The 22,060-nt window shown below is 44.0% G+C and overlaps 1 protein-coding gene across 1 annotated transcript in view; it reads right to left on the bottom strand.

The window, feature by feature from the left end:
* Positions 1-13,124: 13,124 nt before the first annotated feature.
* LOC141748182 (transmembrane 9 superfamily member 2-like) overlaps positions 13,125-22,060 on the bottom strand; it is a 33,957-nt gene continuing 25,021 nt past the window's right edge. Inside the window, exons 16-17 of the mRNA XM_074599769.1 lie at positions 21,598-21,769; positions 13,125-13,756 (exon numbers count right to left, since the gene is read on the bottom strand). Coding sequence (XP_074455870.1) covers positions 13,689-13,756; positions 21,598-21,769 — 240 coding nt within the window. The 3' untranslated portion in view covers positions 13,125-13,688. The remainder of the gene's footprint in view (positions 13,757-21,597; positions 21,770-22,060) is intronic.

Genomic DNA, 22,060 nt, shown 5'->3' with positions numbered 1-22,060 from the left:
CCCCCATCAGCAGTCCCACACAAAACACACTGCCTAGTTGTCACCTCTGAGGATCCCAAGCACTGGCACAGCCTTGGGAAAGATGCTCCGAGTTTTGGGCAGGTCTTACCCTACTATGGACCCATTGTTCATAGAATCAAAGAATGTGTTGGGTTGGAAGGGACCTCTAAAGGCCATCTAGTCCAACCCCCCTGCAGTCAGCAGGGACATCTTCAACTAGATCAGGTTGCTCACAGCCTCATCCAGCCTGGCCTTGAATGTCTCCAGGGATGGGGCCTCCACCACCTCTCTGGGCAACCTCTTCCAGTGTCTCACCACCCTCATTGGAAAGAACTTCTTCCTCATGTCTCATCTAAACCCACCCCGCTCTGGTTTAAAACCATTGCCCCTCGTCCTATCACTACATGCCCTTGCCAACAGCCCCTCCCCATCCTTCCTGTAGGCCCCTTTCAGGTATTTGGAGTCTGACCTAACAGGGTAGAGCTGTGTCCTCCTCCAAGCCCCGGTAAATATTGCACGCTTTTTTAAATACAAAGCACAGCATCTCGCCCTCAGGTTGGGGTTATCAAAATGGTACAGCATGATGTGAGCCGGTGTGTGTTACGGACCCGTCATTCAACAATCAAGGCGAAGAGGCTGAAGTCAAATGAGTTGCTGGGAGCACAGGTGAAACCCCTTTCAAACAGCAGCGTCTTTCCACGGCTGCAGGGAAAGAGGCAGCTGGTGGGCACGGAACCGAGCGACCCCCGTACTCGAGAAAGCACCTTCGCAGACATAGCGTGCGGAGAACCCCAGCTCCTGGAAAAGCCAGCTTCAGTCTGACAAATCGGACTTATAAACTCGCCTTTTTTTGGGGAGGGGAGAGCGCGAGGAGGGGGCTAACGGCCGCTTTATTGCATTAGAGAGTATCTTCATTAAGGCGGAGAAGAGTAACCGAGGGGAATGCGCACGTAGCGTGACTTCTTTGCTAGAACCCCGCAAACCGCCAACTGGCAGCTCCTTGGCTCCCGGCCACCCAAATCCAAGAGGCCATCTGGCAACTGGTTCAGTTATCCCTCCCCAGTTAACAGATGTACACTAGATGGTGTGGGAACAGCATTTTACAGAAGCAATTAGTTTAATCCTCGGCTAAACAGTTTAAATTCCAAGCGATTTGGAGAAAAGGGGGGGAAAAAAAAAAAAAGAAAAGAAAACTGAACCACAAAACCAAAACAACTCGCTTCCAATTTCAATGGGAATAAGTAACAAAAAGCCAATTTTTGCTGGTTTCACCACCGATATGTGCCCCTGGGGCTTGTTCTCACTCTCAACTCCTTGTGCTGGACACCAGAAAACTGCCAGCTTTATTCTGAGGCCTGAACTGGGTGGTCGCCACTCAACTGGCCAAGAAATAGCTGCGCACTCTGTCCCACAGCCAAAACCCAACTGGGTAGAGGCTGATCTTTGAAATGCAGATCTGTCCCGACTTCGGCTCCTCATCTGACCTTGGCCAAATCATTTATCCTGGTTAAAATGATTTTCCTGGCCCACACGCCTCCAGAAAATGGGGTAAATGATGGGGTTCTGCCGCAGGGAGGGGGAAGGTGGAATCAATTAGGGTTTGTGAAGCTCTTGGAGACTCTTGGCTAGGAGGAACCACAGAAATACAGAACATTGTTATTAATTACACTAACTGATTAATTATTATTAAATTAGGACAATTTTGTCCTCTTGAGAGGGGAAAAGATATGTTTTCCAGCCGTTTCTTTCGCTTACGTCCTTAAGAAGAGTGACTTTCCAACTGGAGAAGACTGAATGAGGAGCTTAACCCAAATAAAATAAATTGCCAGTAATTTCTGGTATCCCCTATGCCATTATTGAACAATTTGCATTTGAATCGGGGCTTTTTCCATCACAATCCAGCTTCACCTGATCCTGCTCTATAATCACCATCCCCATTTATGAAATCCCAGCATGTTGCCGCAGAAATTATGTCATAAATTCATCATTATGACTTCCCCAGCAGGAGCAATTGGAGCTGAAGACTGGCTGTAAAGTTGCCTTTTTACCAGCCCTGCTTTAAAGATATTTTAATTTTTTTTTTTTTTTTTTTTAAAGTGCAGAAGTGAGATTAGCTACCATGGGGAATTAGGCGAACATGTCATGAATATCCCAGGGATACAAGATTACACCCATGAGTCACAGGAACCATAAAATATGATCAAGAGACTTTATGGAGGATGATCTTTGAAATCAACTCCTAATCTCTGAGCGGTTTACATAAAACAGACTATTAGGGTGGGTTGATTTTTTTTGTTTGTTTTTTTTTTTTTTTTAAAAAGTAATTCAAAATCCAAAAGCGAACCAGACCGATAACACCGAAGTTACATTTCTTTCCATCAGGAAGGCTTATCTCTCAAACCACTCCAAATGCCAAGGCTTACAGGTTTGCACACTCCTTTGATAACATGATAATTAGCCGGGTACCGTGGCAAGAAACATTCAGAGAGTCAACTCCGGAGGTAAATAATGTATATTTCAATATTTTAGACACTTCCCACTAGGCTACGTGTCCCTCTCTGCCGCTTGTCAGAGACTGGCGTGCGTTATATTTCCTGATGGGAAGCCACTGAAGAACTTTGACACTGGGGAAAACCTTAAAACAAAGAGTATTTATGCTCCAAGCAATGCACTTTGCCAGCAATTGTCTTAATATCCCCCTTAATTATTGCAAACGCACCACATTGGAATACAACCCTCTTTCTATCACCACTAGAGCTGAGAGAATAATTCAGTGAAAAATTAGAAAGGCCTTATAGAGAGTGTAACGCCTGGTTTGGGGACACACCAATGCATTTGCACAAGCCTGGGGCCGGGCTGCTGCTGGGGATGCTCTGGCACAGGGCAGCCCCAGGAGTCCTCGTGTTTGGTGAAAGCTCTCTCCGTGCACCACGTTACTGCTCTACTAACCCCTCTCCACTGCTCCAATGGCCACTGGCATCTCCCTGAGACCACGCTGACACCCTGCTCCGGTCACCTTGGGACCAGCCCTGCTCCTGCCCCACAGGAACGATGCTCCTGCCCCAGCCTCTGCATCCCTCTGGAGAGGAGCACGATGGAGACTGGGCCAGGTAGAGGGCTCCCAAATATCATTAGCAAGGGAAAGGAGGGGAAACCTCCTGGGTTTTTGTTTTTTTTTATCATGCTCAAACACCCTGGCAACACCCCTACCACCCCTTCCTCGCCTGCCCCTTCCAAACAGCTTGGAGCCATTGACAGCCCCACTCCAGTCATGGGATTTGTCCCACCAGGTTTCAGCAATGGCAACCAGGTCAGAGCTTTCTAGCAGCACGGTGGCTTCCAGCTTCTCCTGTTTGTTGCCCATGCTGTAGCACCTCAGCCAGGCCATCGGGCATGTCACCTTCTTAGAGGAACATCCCTTAATTCCTTTGGGATGTTTCACTGGTGTATCCCTCTTGGCTCCTATCACCTCAGGAGTAATTCTCATTCAGCTTTGTGGCTACCTAGCCCATGGCCTCCTGCAGATAGAGATGTTCTGCAGTTTGAAGGTAGGAACTCAGCACACCAGTACTCTCGGCATCATCATGATGCCTGGTGGCATGGCCCTTCACACCTTAGTAGGCAATACTGTCCTTGGCTGTTTTATCAGTACTTGGAGGAGCAGCATGAGACGACATTAGGAAGAAGTTCTTTACAATGAGGGTGGTGAGACACTGGCCCAGGTTGCCCAGAGAGATGGTGGAGGCCCCATCCCTGGAGACATTCAAGGCCAGGCTGGATGAGGCTCCGAGCAACCTGATCTGGTTAAAGATGTCCCTGCTGACTGCAGGGGGGTTGGACTAGATGGCCTTTAGAGGTCCCTTCCAACCCAACACATTCTGTGATTCTGTGTTTAAGGCTGGACACAGCGCAGACAGGGTTTGGGGTGCCCTGACAAGCGGAGGAGCAAGGCGTTGGAAAGGGGGAACAAAGAGAGAAATCCAAATTTCCTCTCAGCCATCCCAGACATGGGCTGGGCTCTGCTCCCACAGCGCTGCCCAGCTCCCAGCCCTCTCCAGGGCCTGTCCCCATCCATTGGCATCTTCCCCCTTTCTCCCAGGCATCCACGCCTTCCTCCGGGTTTCAGCGGACGAGCCTGGGTGGTTTGAGAAGCAGCAGCTCCCGTGGCAGAGGAGATCAAAGCCAGCATGTGCCAGCTCCTCACTGCATCGGCTATTAACTCCAACTGCCATCAATTCTCATTTGCGCTAATGCAAACTACGGCAGCTGGAAAATTACCCAGCCATAAATCACCGCCGCTCAGTTGCCAACCATCAATCCTCCAGTTGGACGCGCGGATCCCTCCTCTTTTCCCCACCAGCTTTCCACCTTTTCTAAATTAAAAACGAGCAAAGTCAGCGGCAGATACGTCCCGTATTTAGTTACAAGAAATCTTTTTGTAATGTTGTTCAGCAATCTGGCAGGTTAATTAGTTCTTTGATATTTCCTAGAGCGCAAGGTTGGACTGGTGAGGGAGACGCCATCCGTTTTAAACCAACTGAAAACGTTCAGGATGAGCAAGAAGCCACAAGAATTTGCCAAAAAAAAAAAAAAAGGTGTAACACAGACAAGGGGGCTCAGCCCTTCCCAAGTCCCCAGAAGACCGACGCGACAAGCAGCAAGTAACCACCAGCCCTCAGGTCCCCGTAGCGGTAAACAGGAGTTATTTAGCACCAGTAAGCCTGTTACATCGCAATTGTGCCCTTCCACTTCTCAGCAGCAACAGGCAATAATTAACTAGTAGCAAAGACTCTAATGGCTATTTCATCCTTACTCCAGCAATTAGACTCTTTCAAGCGAGAGGTCTGTCCCAGCACAGCACAACTCATTAAGGGAAAAAGCAGGAGGAAACTTGGGAGTCATTCAGAGCTGGAAGAAGGGGGGAATATAGAGGCCCGGTCCCATGCGCCCCATGGCAAGGGCCCAAGGAGCTGGTTAATGAGATCGCTGCTGGCGTGGGATGTCGTAGATGGCGAACACGTTTCTGAAGCCTGGACACCTCTAGTTACTACTAAAGAGAAGTACACACAGTATGCAGGAACGGCGGTTTAAATTTACTGATGATGCAGTGCATGGGAAGGCACCTGCACTTCCCGAAGGATACCTGCGCAGCTGCTCCTGCAAAGCACAAGCCACAGGATCTGCCATGGGAGGAGGGAGCTGGAGATAACAGCCACCCGCTGGGTGGCTACGGACCTCTTCCAGGTCCTCAAAGGGACCTTCTCACAGCCTGCTTTGGGGTGGAGTCAGAAGTTTGGGAGGTAAAAGGTACCCTCCTCCCCACATCTCCCAACACAATGTTGTCCTACAAAGCCTGTAGGAGTTCTCCATGCCCACAAAGTGCAAGCCCTAAACACGTTACAGACGTATCTCACCCGCCACAGCACAGACCTATAGTCCCAGAGACCCAAGCACAGGTCCCAAGCATGACACATGTCCTGAGGGCCCCTCCTGTGCAACCAAAGACTGGTGCCACCTGCAATATTCAGCCACCCACGGCAGGGACAGCCTGTCCTGCCAACTGGGAGCCAAGCACCTTCTCCCATTGCCACCACACGACAAGCGTCATCCTCCTGGTTTCGTACCTAAGGCACAGAAACACCCCAGCTGGCAGAGGACACTTGCAGGGTTTCACTCCCTGCTCTAAATTTCTTATTTTGGACACTTCTCTAAGTAGCCATTTGTTCTTGGCTGAGCCCAGGACAATCCTTTTGCCCCCCCACAGGTCCTGCAGCACCAGGGCCCTGCTATTTTCCAGAAAGCACGTGTTTGCCAGCTCCTGGGGAGGTACCTGGCCTGGGGGTCCCCAGGCTTGCTGTGACAGTGGCACTGCAGCCCGAGGACACCCTGCTGGGTGGGACACACCACAGCGCAGCCACCTCTCCAACCCAGGGACTCTCCCTGCTCCCAGAGAGCCTCAGAAACCAGCTCCCAGCTGACCACGCAGCCCAATTCTGCCCAGGAAACCCCCAGCCCAAGGCAACATCACCACAGCTACTGCCACGAACGCCCCTTTTCCCCTTGCAACTCCCTTCAGAAAGAGAAAATTCAACAACTATGGTTTGTTTAGCTCACCTCTCCTCCTGCTGCTTGGGCTGAGAACCAGCAGAAACTCCAACCCAACACCCCCATCCTTCCCCAGCTCCACCCCCCCACACCTGAGAGCCCAAACCACTTCAGAAGGTCACGGGGTCTTGTGGGTGTTGCCACTTAACCACCCTCAGCTGCCCAATTAACACCAGTTCACCACGTGCCTCTCCAATGCTGGAGCTAGCTCAGCTCCCCCAGCCCACTCCTGCACAAAGGAGCCCCGCGAGACCATTTTACCTGCTTTTCCTCTGTTTGGCTTCCTTAATTCCCAGGGGACTTCATCCTGCAGCACGAGCTCCCACCCTGCAACACTGGAAGGATGATGGGCAGCTGTTTCAGCTGAAGCATCTGCCTTTTTTTTTTTTTCCTCTCTCCTTCCCCCTTAACCGAAGCTCCCCAGCTGATGCAGCCTCCAAAGGTGGTGTTTGGAGAGCAGAGATGGGAGAAAGCTGGAAGCCAGCTGAGCCTGTGTGGAGCCTGAAGGACTCGTGGCTGCCTCCGTGACCCCACATTCCCCCAGCCTGGCTGGGGGCTCCCCACTGCCACCCCACCCGCACCCAGTGACCACACACAGCCACTTCACCCTGCTTGCCCCCCACAGGGCCCACCCGACACTAACAACCCTTCTCTTTCTGCTCACAGACCAGGGAGAAACCCAGAGGGTGGCTCCTGCTGCTGTCTGGGGGCATCAGGGAACATCTACTCAATGCACCCCACGTGTTCACGGCAAACAGGAGACTGGCCAAGACAGACCAGGAGCTGAGTAGCTCCAGCAGGCAGGGTGGGGATCATCCCGAGGTGCCCGGTGCCAGCATCAGTAGGAAATTAGTTGGGAAAATGCACCCCATCCTAACCTGCCAGAGAAACTACACACTGGCCACTGCCAATCTGATGGATTTTCTCTTAATCTGGATTAAGTTTGACCCCAAGCGTGTGGCTGGGCCGTAGAAAGCAAGGACCTGCCAATGTAAAGGCACGAGCAGCATCTGCCGGATGAGCCGAGCTCATTGCAGCCACAGCTTCTGCGCAGTTTGGGGAAACCACTTTCTCTCTGCTGGTCACGGCACCTCCAAGGTGCCAAATTCCCAAAAACCCTTCCCAAACACCCAGGTACAACTCACATCGGTATCACAGAAGCCCCCCTGAGGGAGAGGCAGGGCCGTTGCAGCCATGGTGGTCTCGGGATAGCGGTCCAGGCAGAGGGAATATCTTATTAAACCCATTAATAGAGCCAGAACACCCGGCTGCGGGCTGCCCCCACAGCCCCGCTCCGCTGGCTGGGCTGCTGAGGATGCTGCGGTGGCCACAGCCATCGCCACTGACACCAGGCAGTGCAGGGCCGGGACCTGCCAAGCTACCTGAAATGTGTCTTTATAGAATTATGGAATGGTTTGGGTTGGAAGGGACCTTAAAGACCATCTAGTTGCATCCCCCTGCCCTGGGCAGGGACACCTCCCACCAGACCAGGTTGCCCCAAGCCCCGTCCAGCCTGGCCTTGAACCCCTCCAGGGATGGGGCAGCCACAGCTTCTCTGGGCAACCTGGGCCAGGGGCTCACCACCCTCACAGCCAAGAATTTCTTCCTCATATCCCATCTAAATCTCCCCTCTTCCAGTTTAAAACTGTCCCCCCTCATCCTATGGCTCCCCTCCCTGATCCAGAGTCCCTCCCCAGCTTTCCTGGAGCCCCTTTAGGGACTGGAAGGGGCTCCAAGCTCTCCCCGGAGCCTTCTCTTCTCCAGGCTGAACCCCCCCAACTCTCTCAGCCTGTCCTCACAGCAGAGGGGCTCCAGCCTTCTGATCATCTTCATGGCTTCCCCTGGCCCCGCTCCAACAGGTCCATGTCCTTCTTATGCTGAGGACTCCAAAGCTGGAGGCAGCACTCCAAGTGGGATCTCCCCAGAGCGGAGCAGAGAGGCAGAACCCCCACCTTCGCCCTGCTGCCTACACTGCTGGGCATGCAGCCCGGGATGCAGTTTAGTGTCTCTTTTTTTCTTCCTGCAGCCATCATCCTTTGGGATGAGCGGTTTTGAGGTGCTGAGGTCACACACAGCCTGGGAGCATTGGTTCCCGATCCACCCACCAACCGTGCCACCAGGATTCTCTTCTCCAGGAGGAGTTACAGCCTCACTGAGAGCTCGGATGCATACGTCTCTTCTCTATTAATGGTATCTCAAGAGGGAGATAAACGTCCTCTGGATGCACAAATATAATCCTCATCCTGTCGAGTCCAAAGGACTTTTGCCAGGGCTCCCACGCCTTTTCATCTGCTGCAGAGCCTGTCATGGAGCAGCACAGGAGGGAAACGAAACCAAAAAATATGGGAGGCACATGTGCACGTCTGCTTAACCCCACTTTTTATGATAAACAAAGCAGCTCAAGGGCCCTGTTCTCTCTGCCCCTGTAATAAATCTCCTGGTTTTACTGTTTTATGATGTCAAACATCTAAGAGTTGCAAACAGAACGTAAATTACCTTGGGTAAACTCCGCAGCCGCTAACGTTATCTGTAAAAATCCTGGCGCTAATAACTTCACAGAAAAGTCGAAGGGCTTCCGGGTTTGTACGAGCAAAGCTAATTAGTGTGTGTAGCCCGTAACTAAGAGGCGTCTAGATTAGGAAGATAAAGTACCATTCTCTGAACTCTCTAAATTAGTTACTTTGGATACCAAAATAGACGGTGACCCTGACCTGAAGTTTTGGGTACAGGCTTGCAGCATCTCAACACAACATGAAAGACTTCCATCCTGCTTTTATCCCAGAGAAGTCAAAGACATCCCACCCGGAGGTAAAGAAACCATGCTAAGAAGGATGCAGCGTGACTCCTGGAGAGGTGCATCGCTGGTTATTACCCTAGGGGAAGGCCTAGGCTGTTGTTAAGCCTTTTCCCACCCGCTCTTCACCATAAAAAGTCCATTCTCCACCAGGGAATCACAACACGGTCAGGACTTTGGTCTTAATGAAGAGACTAAAACAGTCTGATCTCATGTCCATGGGCCCTCAGGACACCCTCCAGGCCTCCGTCACTGCAGGGGGGCACTGGAAAGCTCTGGGAAATGGGGCCAGCCCCTCTTTTTCCCCACTGCTCTGGCAGGAGGAGCTCTGCTCAGGGCAAACTGATGGCCCCAGACATGAAAGAGGAAAGGGGAAAAGATGGCCACATGACCCAAAGCCACCCACACCACCCCCACTGCCTTTTCTAAAAATAACGAATGGTTAGTGCACGCAGTTCGTATTTAATAAAAACGGGACTATTGAAATGACTCAGCTCCATGACATGAGTTTAGGAGACACTGGTTTTAAGGCTCAGATCTAGGTTTAGTTGAATTAAAGAAGTCCTAGTTGCAGGTGAAGAGCACAACATCTCATCCTTCTGTTCTCAAGTCTGGAAACACCAGCAGCTGTTCTGGAGAAAAGAACTGATTTCATTCCTGCTTCCAAGTGAAAAACACAAAGTAATGGAAGAGTGGTCAGAGAAATGGTGACAGCTGAGTATTTTATTTCCATTAGCTCATGGGAAGGGAACTGGACATCTGAACATCTGGTGTAAGACCATAGTCTTACAGATCTCTATCAGGAACTCACACATCTAAGAGACATCCCCTCCTTACAGTTCCTGACCAGCAGGACCCAGCCGTTCTCCATCCACTTCAGCAGCCATTCCCCTTGTCCCCAATTTTTATCATGCAAAACGCCTAATATTCCTTCTTTCGTGCGTGATTTTCAGAGCTGGACCTTCATGTGGTGATTGTTGCTGAAGATCTCAGCCCCGGCTTCCAGAAGAAAGCCCATGCCTGCACTAGCATTTAACTGCTGCCAAAGTTTGGTTTACATTTCCTCTCCCCCAGCCCTTTGTGACAGATCTCGAGTTATGGCAGTGGCAGACATAATTTTAAATATGAACTTGGAATGTGTTATGAAATGCAAAAGCACAACAGCTATAAGGAACATTAAGCAGCTTCCCCTCAGCAGCACCGCAGACACACCGCATCCGTCTCCCACCCTCCCAATCCATCAGCATTTACATCCACAAATTAAGGTGAGGCTGTATCTGTTCAACTCCGCTCAAGCAAGCAGAATGAAATGTAAAACATCAGCACCAAAATGCCTCCTTCCTTTGAGGTTCTGTTGTAACTTGTCAAGTTTTTACTTAAAATGTGACAAACGTGACATTCTACAAAGTCTGCTGGGTTGGGGTGGTTGTTACAAGAAGTCTTACATGGGAGATGCTTTATTTCGTCTGCTGTGAGTCCATTACCAGCAGCATCATGAAAATGAAATGTAGACGCCTATACACGCACTTCAAAAAAGCTAAACAGCCTCATTTTTTTCTTTTTTAAAGAGCAGAGGAAGGTTTCAGTAACTGCAACAGAACAGGGTATGTTTTACTAAGCCCATTGCTGTAATGAGAGCAGATGAATAATGGTTATTTCCACGTGACAGCTATAATTCGTAAGTTAATATAAAATGGGTTAGAGATCAGACAGCAGTTACTGGTCATCTAAGGACTCAAAACATCCGTGTCCCCATACTGACCATTTCACCTTCAAAACCCATGGCTTTGAAGCCATGAGTGGACAAGATCTTCCCCTACAGTTTAAAAACCTCCCAAAGAGGCCTGTGAGTCACCGGAAAACCACAATAAAATTAAAACAATTAAACCCAAGTATTTTGTCACCTACTTTCTGGCTAGGGCTTATACCACCTTTAAACCAATACACGTTCATAACAATTTGTATTTAACTTACAGCCTGGTGGCTTTCTCTAGAAGTGCAAAGCCAAAAGACAGCTTGCAGCTTTTCCTTAGTCAAAAAAATAACACGGCAGAAAACGCTTTCCAAGAGCTTACGTCCAGATTCTCTGCAAACAGCACAAATCTCAGATCTGGGGCCAGCAAAAATGTTTCGATGTAGAAGACTTCAGAGATGAGCCGGGTAGTTGGCTCTTAGGGAAGTGCAGCAGCAGCAAATCTCACAGGTGCCCACGGATGGGAAAACAACCACAGCCAAACTGTTTTCAAACCACCACTCGGGTATGAAGTCAGGCAGGATACTGCCCACCCGGGCTCGTTCCTGTAGCCTGTAAATAAAGCGCATCCTTAAAATTCACTTTATTTATACTCAAACGTACAGCCCATGACAGCCCACGATAATTGCCTTTGCCGTGACAGCATCCACCTATTTTGAAGAAACAAGACCAAAACTCAAGCTGCCTTGTTTTAGGTAGGAAACGCTGTGCAGCAATAGAGTGCATCCACCACAAAGACTTGAATTAGGAATGATACCAAATTTGAACGAATGGGGCCTATTACAAAAACCAAACCAAGTTCTCTGATGGTAAGTGCACGAGAATGACTGGTTTTACTTTTATGGCTTTGGGTCTAGACTACGGACAAGCTTCAGAAACTTGCTTAACCCAGATGCTACTTTTTAGCTCACTAATAGTCACAGTAAAAGCAGAGAACACACAGTAAATACAATTTTACAACTCATTTTACTTTGCCTCTTGTGAAAGGCATATTTATTTATCTGGCAAATTTTCCTGCTGGGAATTTTATGCCAATTGTAGCTCCAAATTCTCTCAGGAATTCGTTTCCCTTTGAACATGTAAAATTCAAAAGCAGTTTCAGCCAACAGTTCTCTTTTATTTAAAGCATCCCATAAAAAATCCCAAACTTTAAATGTAAGATTTAATAGGAAGAACTCTTAAACAGAGCAGCACCAATTTCAATACGAGCATGAAATCTGGTGCTCTTGAGCCAGCAGATAACAAGCCACAACTGGTTTCTCTAATGGCAGTTCTGTAGTTTCCTCCCTCTGGGAAGGAACAGAAAGAAAATGAGTATTTTGGTGGCAGGAGGGGAAAACATCTGGGAGGCTGAGTTGCCATCAAGAGCATACCTGAACCTCACCTGAAACAAACTTTAGTGTAGCCAGCTCCTCCTGGTACACTAATGCTTGTCTCTTTTTATTATTAAAGTTGTGTAAAGCCTCATTTTTATGCCACAGGCGCTGTGCAAAAGCTGTCGCCCGGTACTCATCCCAGCTCAGCCAGGCGATCTGTCCCACACTTCAGTAACCTGGAAGGAACAACTACACATAGAGGTGAGACTTTAAATCCTCAGACCAAAGATTACATTTTGGAAAGGATATTAAACGTTAACTACAATTACCTGGTATCTGTATGACTGCAAAAAGATATGGAGTCATTTTAGATCTTGTTAAATTGCAGGCTTAGACATTGAAAAGCAGCTTCCAGTGATGAATGTTTCCATATGCCAGTTAATAAGCTTTGAGTATTTCACCCATTAATCTGAGCGAACATCCCTTACTCATCTCCAGCAGGGTCAGTAGCGCGGCCATTTAAATGACGTGGCTGCAGGGACTCTCTGCTCAGCTTCAAGCGCAAGTCAAGATTTTGGGGAGCTTCTTTAAAACCTTGACGTTCCCGAGAGAAGAATGGCTGCAAGCTTATAATGAAGAGGCTGTTAAAATCCTCCATCTCATGTAATCCAGCATTTAAGCCCAAACTCTGCAGAGCAGGAAGAAAGGCTTCACCTTGAAGAATCACCCATCCCCAAGCCCAGCAGATTCACAGCTAAACTCCCCAACAAGCTGCACGTGATCTTCAAGGGATGGAGAACAATGAGATGTGTGTTTCAGAGGGCTAAAAGAAGGAAAAGGTTTTCATAGAATGTTAATGGGTTTTTTTTTTCTTTGATGGAAAGTAATGGTTTGCCCAGCAAAAAATATTTTGGGGAAAGTTAGAGTAAGCGCAGAGTTGAGGCACAGGTAATGGCTTCAGAAACCCCTGTCCATCCTACAGCCATGGATTCGTGTGACCTACCAGTCCTTCTGCTCGCATAAGCCATCTGCGGCCAGAGTCACAGCCAAACTGCTTATAAACAATATAAAACTTGAGAGTTATCAACTGGTCAAACTAATGTGATCTGCATCCAAGTAGAGAAGGCCTAATTAACAAGAAAGGAAACAAATGAGCTCGAGTTGTGCAGTTTTATTTGAACAAAAACCAGTGTCGATATTTTTAATAAAGTCTACATTACACTAAATGCATGTACATTTGTAAGAAGAAATCTTAGTTGTAAAGAAGGTGCAGGATAATATGTACAATCATAGTTAAGTTAAAAAAATTCACATTTTATATAGATTTACTTGACAGTCCTATGCTTTCGTGGTATATAAATGGTAACCAAAAGGGGTAACAAAAAAATATAATCACAAAGAATTTCAGCTGGAGGACCATATAATGCACTCATTTTTCATATAAACTAGTTCACAGAATTTTTATTTGTCCTAAATCAAATTTTGGATATAATTTTTGCATTATTAGAATCAGCATGTTCAATGAGTATACTGATGTAAACATTTTTCCAATGGTGCCATTTCCTTCCATAAAAAAAAAAACCAAAAAAACCTGTATTTTATGCTGTAATCTGCTCTTCAGCTTTTACAAATTGGAATAATTACACAGGATGTTTTTCAATACATGGTAAAAATTATCAAACAGCAAGGGAGATATGTTCAAAAGACACTTTGAAGTTTTTCAGTCCACTTTCACAACACTGTAAATCTTACTTACAAACCAGAAGCAGGCAAAAAATCCAATAGTCCCTAAAATGAGAAAGTGAAAATGGTTAGTTTATCTTCCAGTTTGCTCCGAGAAAAAAAATCTAACGAGTACTTCCCAGCAGGACAGAATATAACATTGTAATCCAGCTAACTATCCAGAATAACAGCACTTGTTAAATTTAACACCACACATTCATCCCTGGGCTAAGTTATTGATTTAGAGCAAAGATGACTTTTAGGACTACGTTGCTTGATGTACATTTAAACTGCTGAAGGTGATGCTACTGACACCACTAGCAGGCACACAAGCACCATTTAAGAAACTGTTATACACACAAAAAGTCAACACCTACCTGGCTTTTTTAGGTCTACAATAGTTCCCAGCCACCTATGAATTATGCCACAAAACAAGGCCTTGGGAAGAATCACCTGGCCCAGTTTTCTGTTCATCATGCTCTATTTATACTCAAGAACAGGGAACTTCTTCCTCTCTCTATCCCATTACTTTCTTTCGCTAAAGCAACGCTGTGAGCGCTGTAGCAGTTGGGAGCAAGCATCAAATGGAACTAGCAGTGACACAAACCAAAACACATCGTTTTGTGTAACGTGTATTCAAGCTGCGGATTTTCTTGTCACAGGTCACTACAGATAATAAAAACAGACACTAGTTTGGGCAACTGAACAGATTCATGAACAAAGAAATCTAAAGGCTATTAATCACACAGACACCGTCTCAAGTGCTAAAAAAAGCCCCTGAGCCACAGCTGACGGGAGGTTGGGAGAAAATACCAGTATGTGCTTGCCCTGTTCACATCCGCCTTCCTGGGAGTACTGCCTTTAGGGTGCATAGGTAGCAGACCTGTGTCTGGTTGGGTATAGCCTTCCTCATTTTCTTACCAATCCAGTTCTTTAGTCATCCAACCCAACAGTAGTAGGAAAAAAAGCCCAAAACCAAACACCAGAAGTACCTTCTGGAGGCACTCTGGACCACTCATCAAGTCCTGCGGCTCGAGTTAGCCCAGAGCAGAGTAAGATAACAGAGAGAGGAGATTACACCGGATGAGATTAGTCTATAGCAATTTTCTGGTTTTAAGCTGAAGAACAAATCTGTAATTTTCACCTCACAGTCAGTATTATGGGGCAACTGCAAAGACATTGCCATCACATTTATTTTTAAGTTATTTAAGAACTTAGTATGCAAGGAGACATTGAGACTCATACAATTAGTTAAGTCTTAAGACTCCAAGAGAAGCGATGCATTGTTCCTCGTGCTTTTACCCAGAAGTAAACTGCCATACGGATGTTAAGTCTTACCAACTGAAAAAAGGGAAGGTCTCATTTTCAGTTGAATTCGCTCTCAAAGACCCAGCAACACGCCAGCCCTGTGCCAGCCACACTACAGGCACTTGCAAGATCACGCACTCAGCTCCTCTGGTGTTCCATTCATCCTTTTCTGCTTGTACAGCCCATGTTTAACCTCAGCTCCCATTTTTTTTCCACCATTTCATTGTGAGTGGTTTACTAACAAGAAGGTTCTTTATTAAGCACTTGTCGTTTCTACATTCATCCCATTTCTGTCTTGCAGCCCACATCTACGCATTTGATAAGTGAGGAACCCGTCTTTGGCTGCTTATTATCTATATGCCAATTCTTGTGTTCTTTGTGCTACCATGTATATTTGCAGTTAAAGGCTTTTTGACAGCCTACTATTATATGCCACAGATTACCCTTTCCCTCCAAGTTTGCAGTTATCATCCTCTGAAACAGTAGGAGATGGCAGATTTACTGCCGTTGATAAGAGATCAGACACCAACCACAGAAGGAATTTAATTCCTTTGTAGGCTTGACATCGCTAAGTCTTTGCAGCTTATGGTCAATTCTCACTCCTTCCTACTGTGTCCAATACTCCAAGATCAGCATTGTTACTCTAAGTCTTACTCTCATGGTTTTTTCCTAATAATGGTTCTCAGCATCTTCTTTCTAGTTGTTTTTATAATATAGCCCACTTTGAGCCTTTTATGGCCTTGGAAGCGATGTTTCTTCCAAATGTTTAACAGATGAGATAACTTAAAAAACCAAACAAAACAAAACCTATCTGCTGTTCTAGAACAAAATTGTAACATCATAACAAAAACATATAACTTTAACACAAGAATGAGATTTTCCACAGTTTTCTGAACATGCCATAACTTAATATGGGAACATACTCTAAATCCCCAGTATTTTCCTCCAATCCTTGTCACTGAATCTTTCTGATACACTAGCTTTCTATAAAACATGGCCTCATTCAGAGCAGAATCTGAAGACTTCACACTGTGAACAAGCATTTCATCTATAAACAGATTTTCACAGGTTTCTGTAACATCGATTTTCAACTTCCCTCCTAAAAAAAAAGTCTGTTTAGCAAATCAAAGACCAAGTACCCCCTGCTCCTTTTTTAAACTTTATCAGAAATCTTGCCAATGTACTGGAACTAGAGTAAGATTATGTTTTCTAACACAAGCAGTAACGGGTAATGTTTGTCAGACACCAGGTTTTAACCATGAACTTAGAAGCTCAGGAGAGAAAGGCTAGACTCATCACCAAGATACCGATAATTAGGCCTTACCGGTACTGTAATTTCTTCTTCTCTCCCATGAATACATTTATACTACAAATTCCAGGCGTGGATAGCTCTATGGACCAGAAACTTCAAATAAGAACATCAAACTAAGGACCTCATCATCTGTCAAAATTACCTCTTCCAAATAGTACACTTGACACTCAAAGATCAGAATGGTTTAAAGGTGCTGGCAGAACCACAACTAGGTTGAAAATCCACCTCAAGAATCCAGCTGCAGATTAAAACTGAGAATTAATCACAGCAAATCAATCAGGCGTTTTTTGTGCTCTCATTTATTTTTTTTTTTTTTTTAAGTAACATGGGCCAAACACTCAAGACTAGGAACTTCCAATAGCTCAGGTCGGGACAGAGTTGTGTTGATATTACAAAATCAGTATTAACAGACAGAAATGAATGTAAGTTAAGGGCACGTTACTTATAAGCTGCTTTAATTGTACAGTTGGTTTACCTACAGGATTGCTTATGGTACTGCAGCAAAAACCTTTAGGTTTTTTTTGAAGAACGTAATCAATACAGTGCTTGGTTCCACTGAACTCAGAGGTTTTTCCACCTCAGACCTGGGCGTGCCTGTGATTCCATGAACCGCTAAGAAGCCCACAAAAGGTAATTCAGTCAAAAAGCTTCCCATTTTCTATACAGGAGTAAATATCCCAACCAGGACAAAGCAAAGGAATAACGACTGGGGAAGAATAACAACTCTGAACTAGTTTGGCTTGTTTGAAAATTCTAGCTAGAATATGTTTTCTACATTTCAGCCCATTTCACAACTTTGTCACTTGTTCCAAATTTTAGCACTTTATCCAGAAAAGCATCAACATACTGGATCTTTACGCCAGTGCTGACAAGTATAACAGGTCCTCAGATTCCCCTTTCAAGTATTTTGACTAAAGCCAATCTTAAAATGCAGGTAAGTGCATCATCAGTTTTCTGTAACTGTAGTTCTACCCAGTAAAATTGCCATTATTAGTTGCACTAGTTAAAATACAACTTTGCCACCTCAAGTAGCATGGCTTGAAACGTATTTTCTTTAAAAGCATACTCAGCTTTTCAATCTTGAGCATTTTTCTAAGCTCATCTTGCACCACAATGACAATCATCCCTTACATAAAATATGCTTCTCATTAGAACAGTAGGACTATTTAGGTAAGCTTTAGATAAGACCACCCTGCGATCTGGCTTATATTTGTTTCTTTCAAAACACGTTCAAACTGAAACCAAAGTTTTGCAGCGCTGTCTAGAAGGAGCACTCCTCCTCCGCTTACTGCTTTGCTGACAGACGTCAATGAACACAATGTGACAGGATACGGACAACTGATTTTTTTTTAAACCGTTAAAAAAAATAATCTAACAGTACTTAAGTACTAAGTACTTAAAAAAAACCCAAAAAATCCACAAAAACCTCAAAACCCCCAAAAAACTTACCCCCCCTACTAGTTCAAATAGTTGAGACCTCTAAAATTGTTTTCCAATTGACCTAAACTCCTTTCCATTGTAAGTTTTATTTTACAGCTTTTATATGCACATCTCTATCAAACAACACAGCACAAAGATACCAAGCCTGACACCAATTCCTCCGATGAGACTGGAAAAATCCGTTTGTTTGTTTTAATCAAATTTTATAGACTAGTTTTGTGGTTAATGTTTACTTTAACCAATCCTAACCACTCACCAGCTTAAATGAAATGAAAAATCATCCGAACTGCACGCATTTCAGAACTTACTCTTGTGGAGTAGACCTTTAATTTTCTTTAAGTGGATGATCTTCGTATTTTAAGATTCTGCCTTTCTAATAAGCCCTACTAGTCTAGGAAACTGATGCCACCCTAGTGCACCGCAGCCCACTGTACATCCCTGATCATCCCAGGGAGCTACAGCTGAAAGATGATTTTTGTGGGAGCTGTTTAAAATTCAAGAGCCCAGTTGTGAAGACGTCTCAAGTCATTTCTCTAGCCAAGCACCAAAATATGTCCGATATATCCATTTATACTTACTAGGGAGACACTGACACTACAGTTTTTTATCTTTTTGTCTTCCAGTTTATATACCGTGGAATACTCTGGCCTGCAATATATATGCTACCACTCGCTAACACTCAGCAACTGCTGTCTTATACACAGAAAGAAGATCTTAGACACAGAAAGCTAGCATCCAATTGGGTAAGGGAAAGTTATTAGTAAACTAGTTTAAATTCAAAATTAAAAACAAGGATTATTGCACAGAATAATACCAAAATACGTTAAGCTGACTGTTGTGCTCAATGCGTTTCTTCTAGCTTTATTGTTTAATGAAGAAAAAAGAATTCAAAGCACGAACAGATTGTAAGAAAGCAAATAGAAAAGCACTCTGCACTTGGCTGATACTTCTTATGTACCTTAAAAGCTCTCTGTATCATACTGGTTTCAATCACCGCACAGTGGTGGGTGCTTCAGAATCTCGGATTCTAAACACAATCTACCCAGAAGATCAAAACTCAATTTTGAAAATGGCATTAATTCACAAGTGAAAATGATGTTCAAAAATAGAGGTCACTGTAAAGCAACATGCTTTGACTACGTTGAGAATTTTTTCGTCTCCCAGCATAAAATGCATGTAGTCACGTAGCTACCCCCATTCAACCACACTTATTATTTCTTGAAAGATTAGCTGCACTTTGTACCTTAAAATAAAATTGTCTTGTTTGGGTGTGCACATTAATTGTTAGATTTCACCGATCAGATTATATTAGTCGTTGTTGCCATACAAGCATTCAGTTCCTATTTACTTATTCATTATGATCTCTTTTGTGATGCCCACAGTAACACAACACACGCCACGTAGGAGGTATTAGCGCTGCCCTTTATATTTCTGTCACAGCTGCTGAGACCTAATAAGCAAGAACAGAGAAAACCAAAATACCTAGTGCTAACTTAAGTGGAAGAGATCAAGGTCCCATTTTGGGTACACACATACAGGAAGGCGGCTACAAATGCAAACAGTGTGGAAAGTTAGGTTAGCAAAACCCCTCACCTCCATAAACTTCTGAAGGACCGAACTCTTATTTTCCAAAGCAAGCGCTGTAACGTAGTATTTTACAAAACAAAGCAAAGTTAGGTGTCTTCTGCTTGAGTCATCTATCTAGAACAGCTTACATCTCAGCCCAAATATCAAACTAATTACGTAAATTTATCACAGCATTTTATATTAGCAAGAATTTATTACACACTCCATATACTTATTATACCCATTACCTGTCTAGTGACTAGCCCTTCTATTAAACTTTAAAAGAAAAACACCAACCAAACAAAAAAAGGACCATATAGTAGCTTTCCTCATGAGCTATAAATGCACCACAGCAATCACTATTGTGGTTCTATTTCAAAAAGAAAAGGGAAAAAAAAGCAAAAAAAGACTGCAAAAGTAACAGCAGCACAGTTTATTATTGTACTTTTGGGGCCTCACTGGCCTCCACATCAAGAACTCCAGGATCAGCACATCTGAAGCTTTTAATACGATTTCAGCAGCTGCCATGACAATTTCAATTATCATTCTATATATGAAAGGGATATTTTTAATTCTACCAATTTGCATCTTGTAAGTGAAATTGAAATTGGCAGAATAGCAACTAACCTATGCTAAAACCCAGACACACATTAACATATTGCTTCAGTTTAAAAGTAATTAAAACAATTTAGATTATAGTTTGGGTTTTGGGTTTTTTTTTTTAAATATATATATAGATATATATTATAGCGAAAATCTGGAGCTTGTCTGTTTTGCCAGGATTTAGGCAGGGATTTAACTGGCAATATGCCAACTTTTTTGTTTGCCTTCTAATAATTAAAAATTAGAAGAATTAAATCCTCCTTTTTTTTTTTTACTCCTTTTTAAATTATTTTTTACTTTCTTTTGAAGAGACACAGGTCTAAATAACAAACAACAATAAAAATCTAGCAATAAGTGACAGTTAATGTTACTAAATATAATTTCTACAGAGTAATTGCTTTGTTCAAACACATACAGTATTTTTTTTTCAGTGTTTTATTATGAGCAGTGCTTTTTTTGCCTTGTATCAACCAGTATTAGAGGCAATAAAGATGAAAGAGGTCCTTCTCACTGCTGAACTGACAAACTTCAAGTCTGATGCTAAGACTTACTTTCTTATTTTACTTATTAACACTTACTTATTTTAGACACTCTTTTTTTAACTGCATCAAGGGAGTCTAGTGATGCATTTCATAAGGCCAACACAAAGTAATTACAGCAGGTCTCAATAATCAAGCAGAAATTGTCAAGAAGTAATAATACGAACCATCATGCCATCCACCAATGCCATGCCATTACAAATCTTTGGAATGAATGTAAAGGTTGGTTTGATGAACAACCCATTATACATGAACTAGCATTTTCTCCAGTTCTACCACTCTAGTACTTCACGATGCTAAGCAGAGTGGGACATAAAAGATCTGACTTCATGTGTTAAAACTACATACACAACAGCAGCAGTACGATGAACACCAATATAAAATGCTCCTGGCTATTTTTAAGGGCCAGTACCCTTCAAAGAACTTCTAATTTCACCTAACACACAGTAAATCTGGCACAGATTTCTCACCAAATCAACCCTGAAATTATAGTTTGAGTCAAGTGATTATGAACATTAGAGGAATCCTGTGGAAGACACTTAGTCTGCACGAGTAACACGAGAAACGCTGGACTACTGAAAATGGAGAGCCATATTTCAAATAAGTTCCTCCAGTTGAGGTAGATTCTTGTCATTAAGAAGTGGTGCTTAATGAGCAGGTAAGACCACCTCTAACAGTACTCAAACTCTCTATTGTCAACATTCACTTCCTTCCCAGCATCAACCTGCTTCACTTGCTAATAGTGAAAGCTGAAAACATCTTTTATTCTCCGTACACAGAGCGTAATTATCTCTGACTACAGAACTTCTAGAACCAATTACGAAATCCAAAATCAAGTTAAACACCTGACATCAAAGTGAACATGAATGGCACTTCAAAAATATAATGGTTTGAACTCACTGATAATACAATATACAATAAAGGAAAACTAATTATCCTATAAAATGTAATTTCAAGTCAGGAAAAAATCCCTAAAGAATACCTTACTGTGATGTGTGGTGTCACAAACCATAGAAGTAACACTGCCTAAAGAGTCATAAATTGTATTTAATGTTTCAGATAGTCTAAGTTTCACCTAATGTTTCTCATTTCAAAAATGGAAACCCCTGCATTCATTTTAGTTTGAAGACTGTACTTACCTGTGAAAAGGAAAAAAATCAAGACCATGATCATTGTGTAACCGAAGTATAAAATGGTGCTAGCGGTTCCTGTTATCTGGAGTTTAGAGAAGAAGTAATGAACTGCATAGATAAAGAGATAAACTGCTGTAAAGCTGCTGGTCAGGAATGATCGCCACCACCAATGATAATCCTGAAAGAACCAATAAACCATTCAGGAAGAGATACCACATAGACAAAAGAATATAAATAAGCTGGTTAAAAAAAATAACATTGTCTTAGGAAATACATTTAATTCTCCAAAATTTATCTCAAAAAAAGAAAAATTCCAACATATTATATAGCTTTTTTCTTTCTCAAAGTCAGCTGTATTGCTTCCACTATGAACATGAAATTATTCTAAGATTATGGCTGTTTATTTTTGCTTATCTGCTGCAAATGGTGGATTTTGAAGCAAAAGGCACATTCCAGAAGAGTGGCTGAG

The sequence above is a fragment of the Larus michahellis genome, chromosome 9 (assembly GCF_964199755.1).
Source record: "Larus michahellis chromosome 9, bLarMic1.1, whole genome shotgun sequence".
In the NCBI taxonomy this organism is placed as follows: domain Eukaryota; kingdom Metazoa; phylum Chordata; class Aves; order Charadriiformes; family Laridae; genus Larus; species Larus michahellis.
This window is presented reverse-complemented; position numbering and strand designations above follow the sequence as displayed.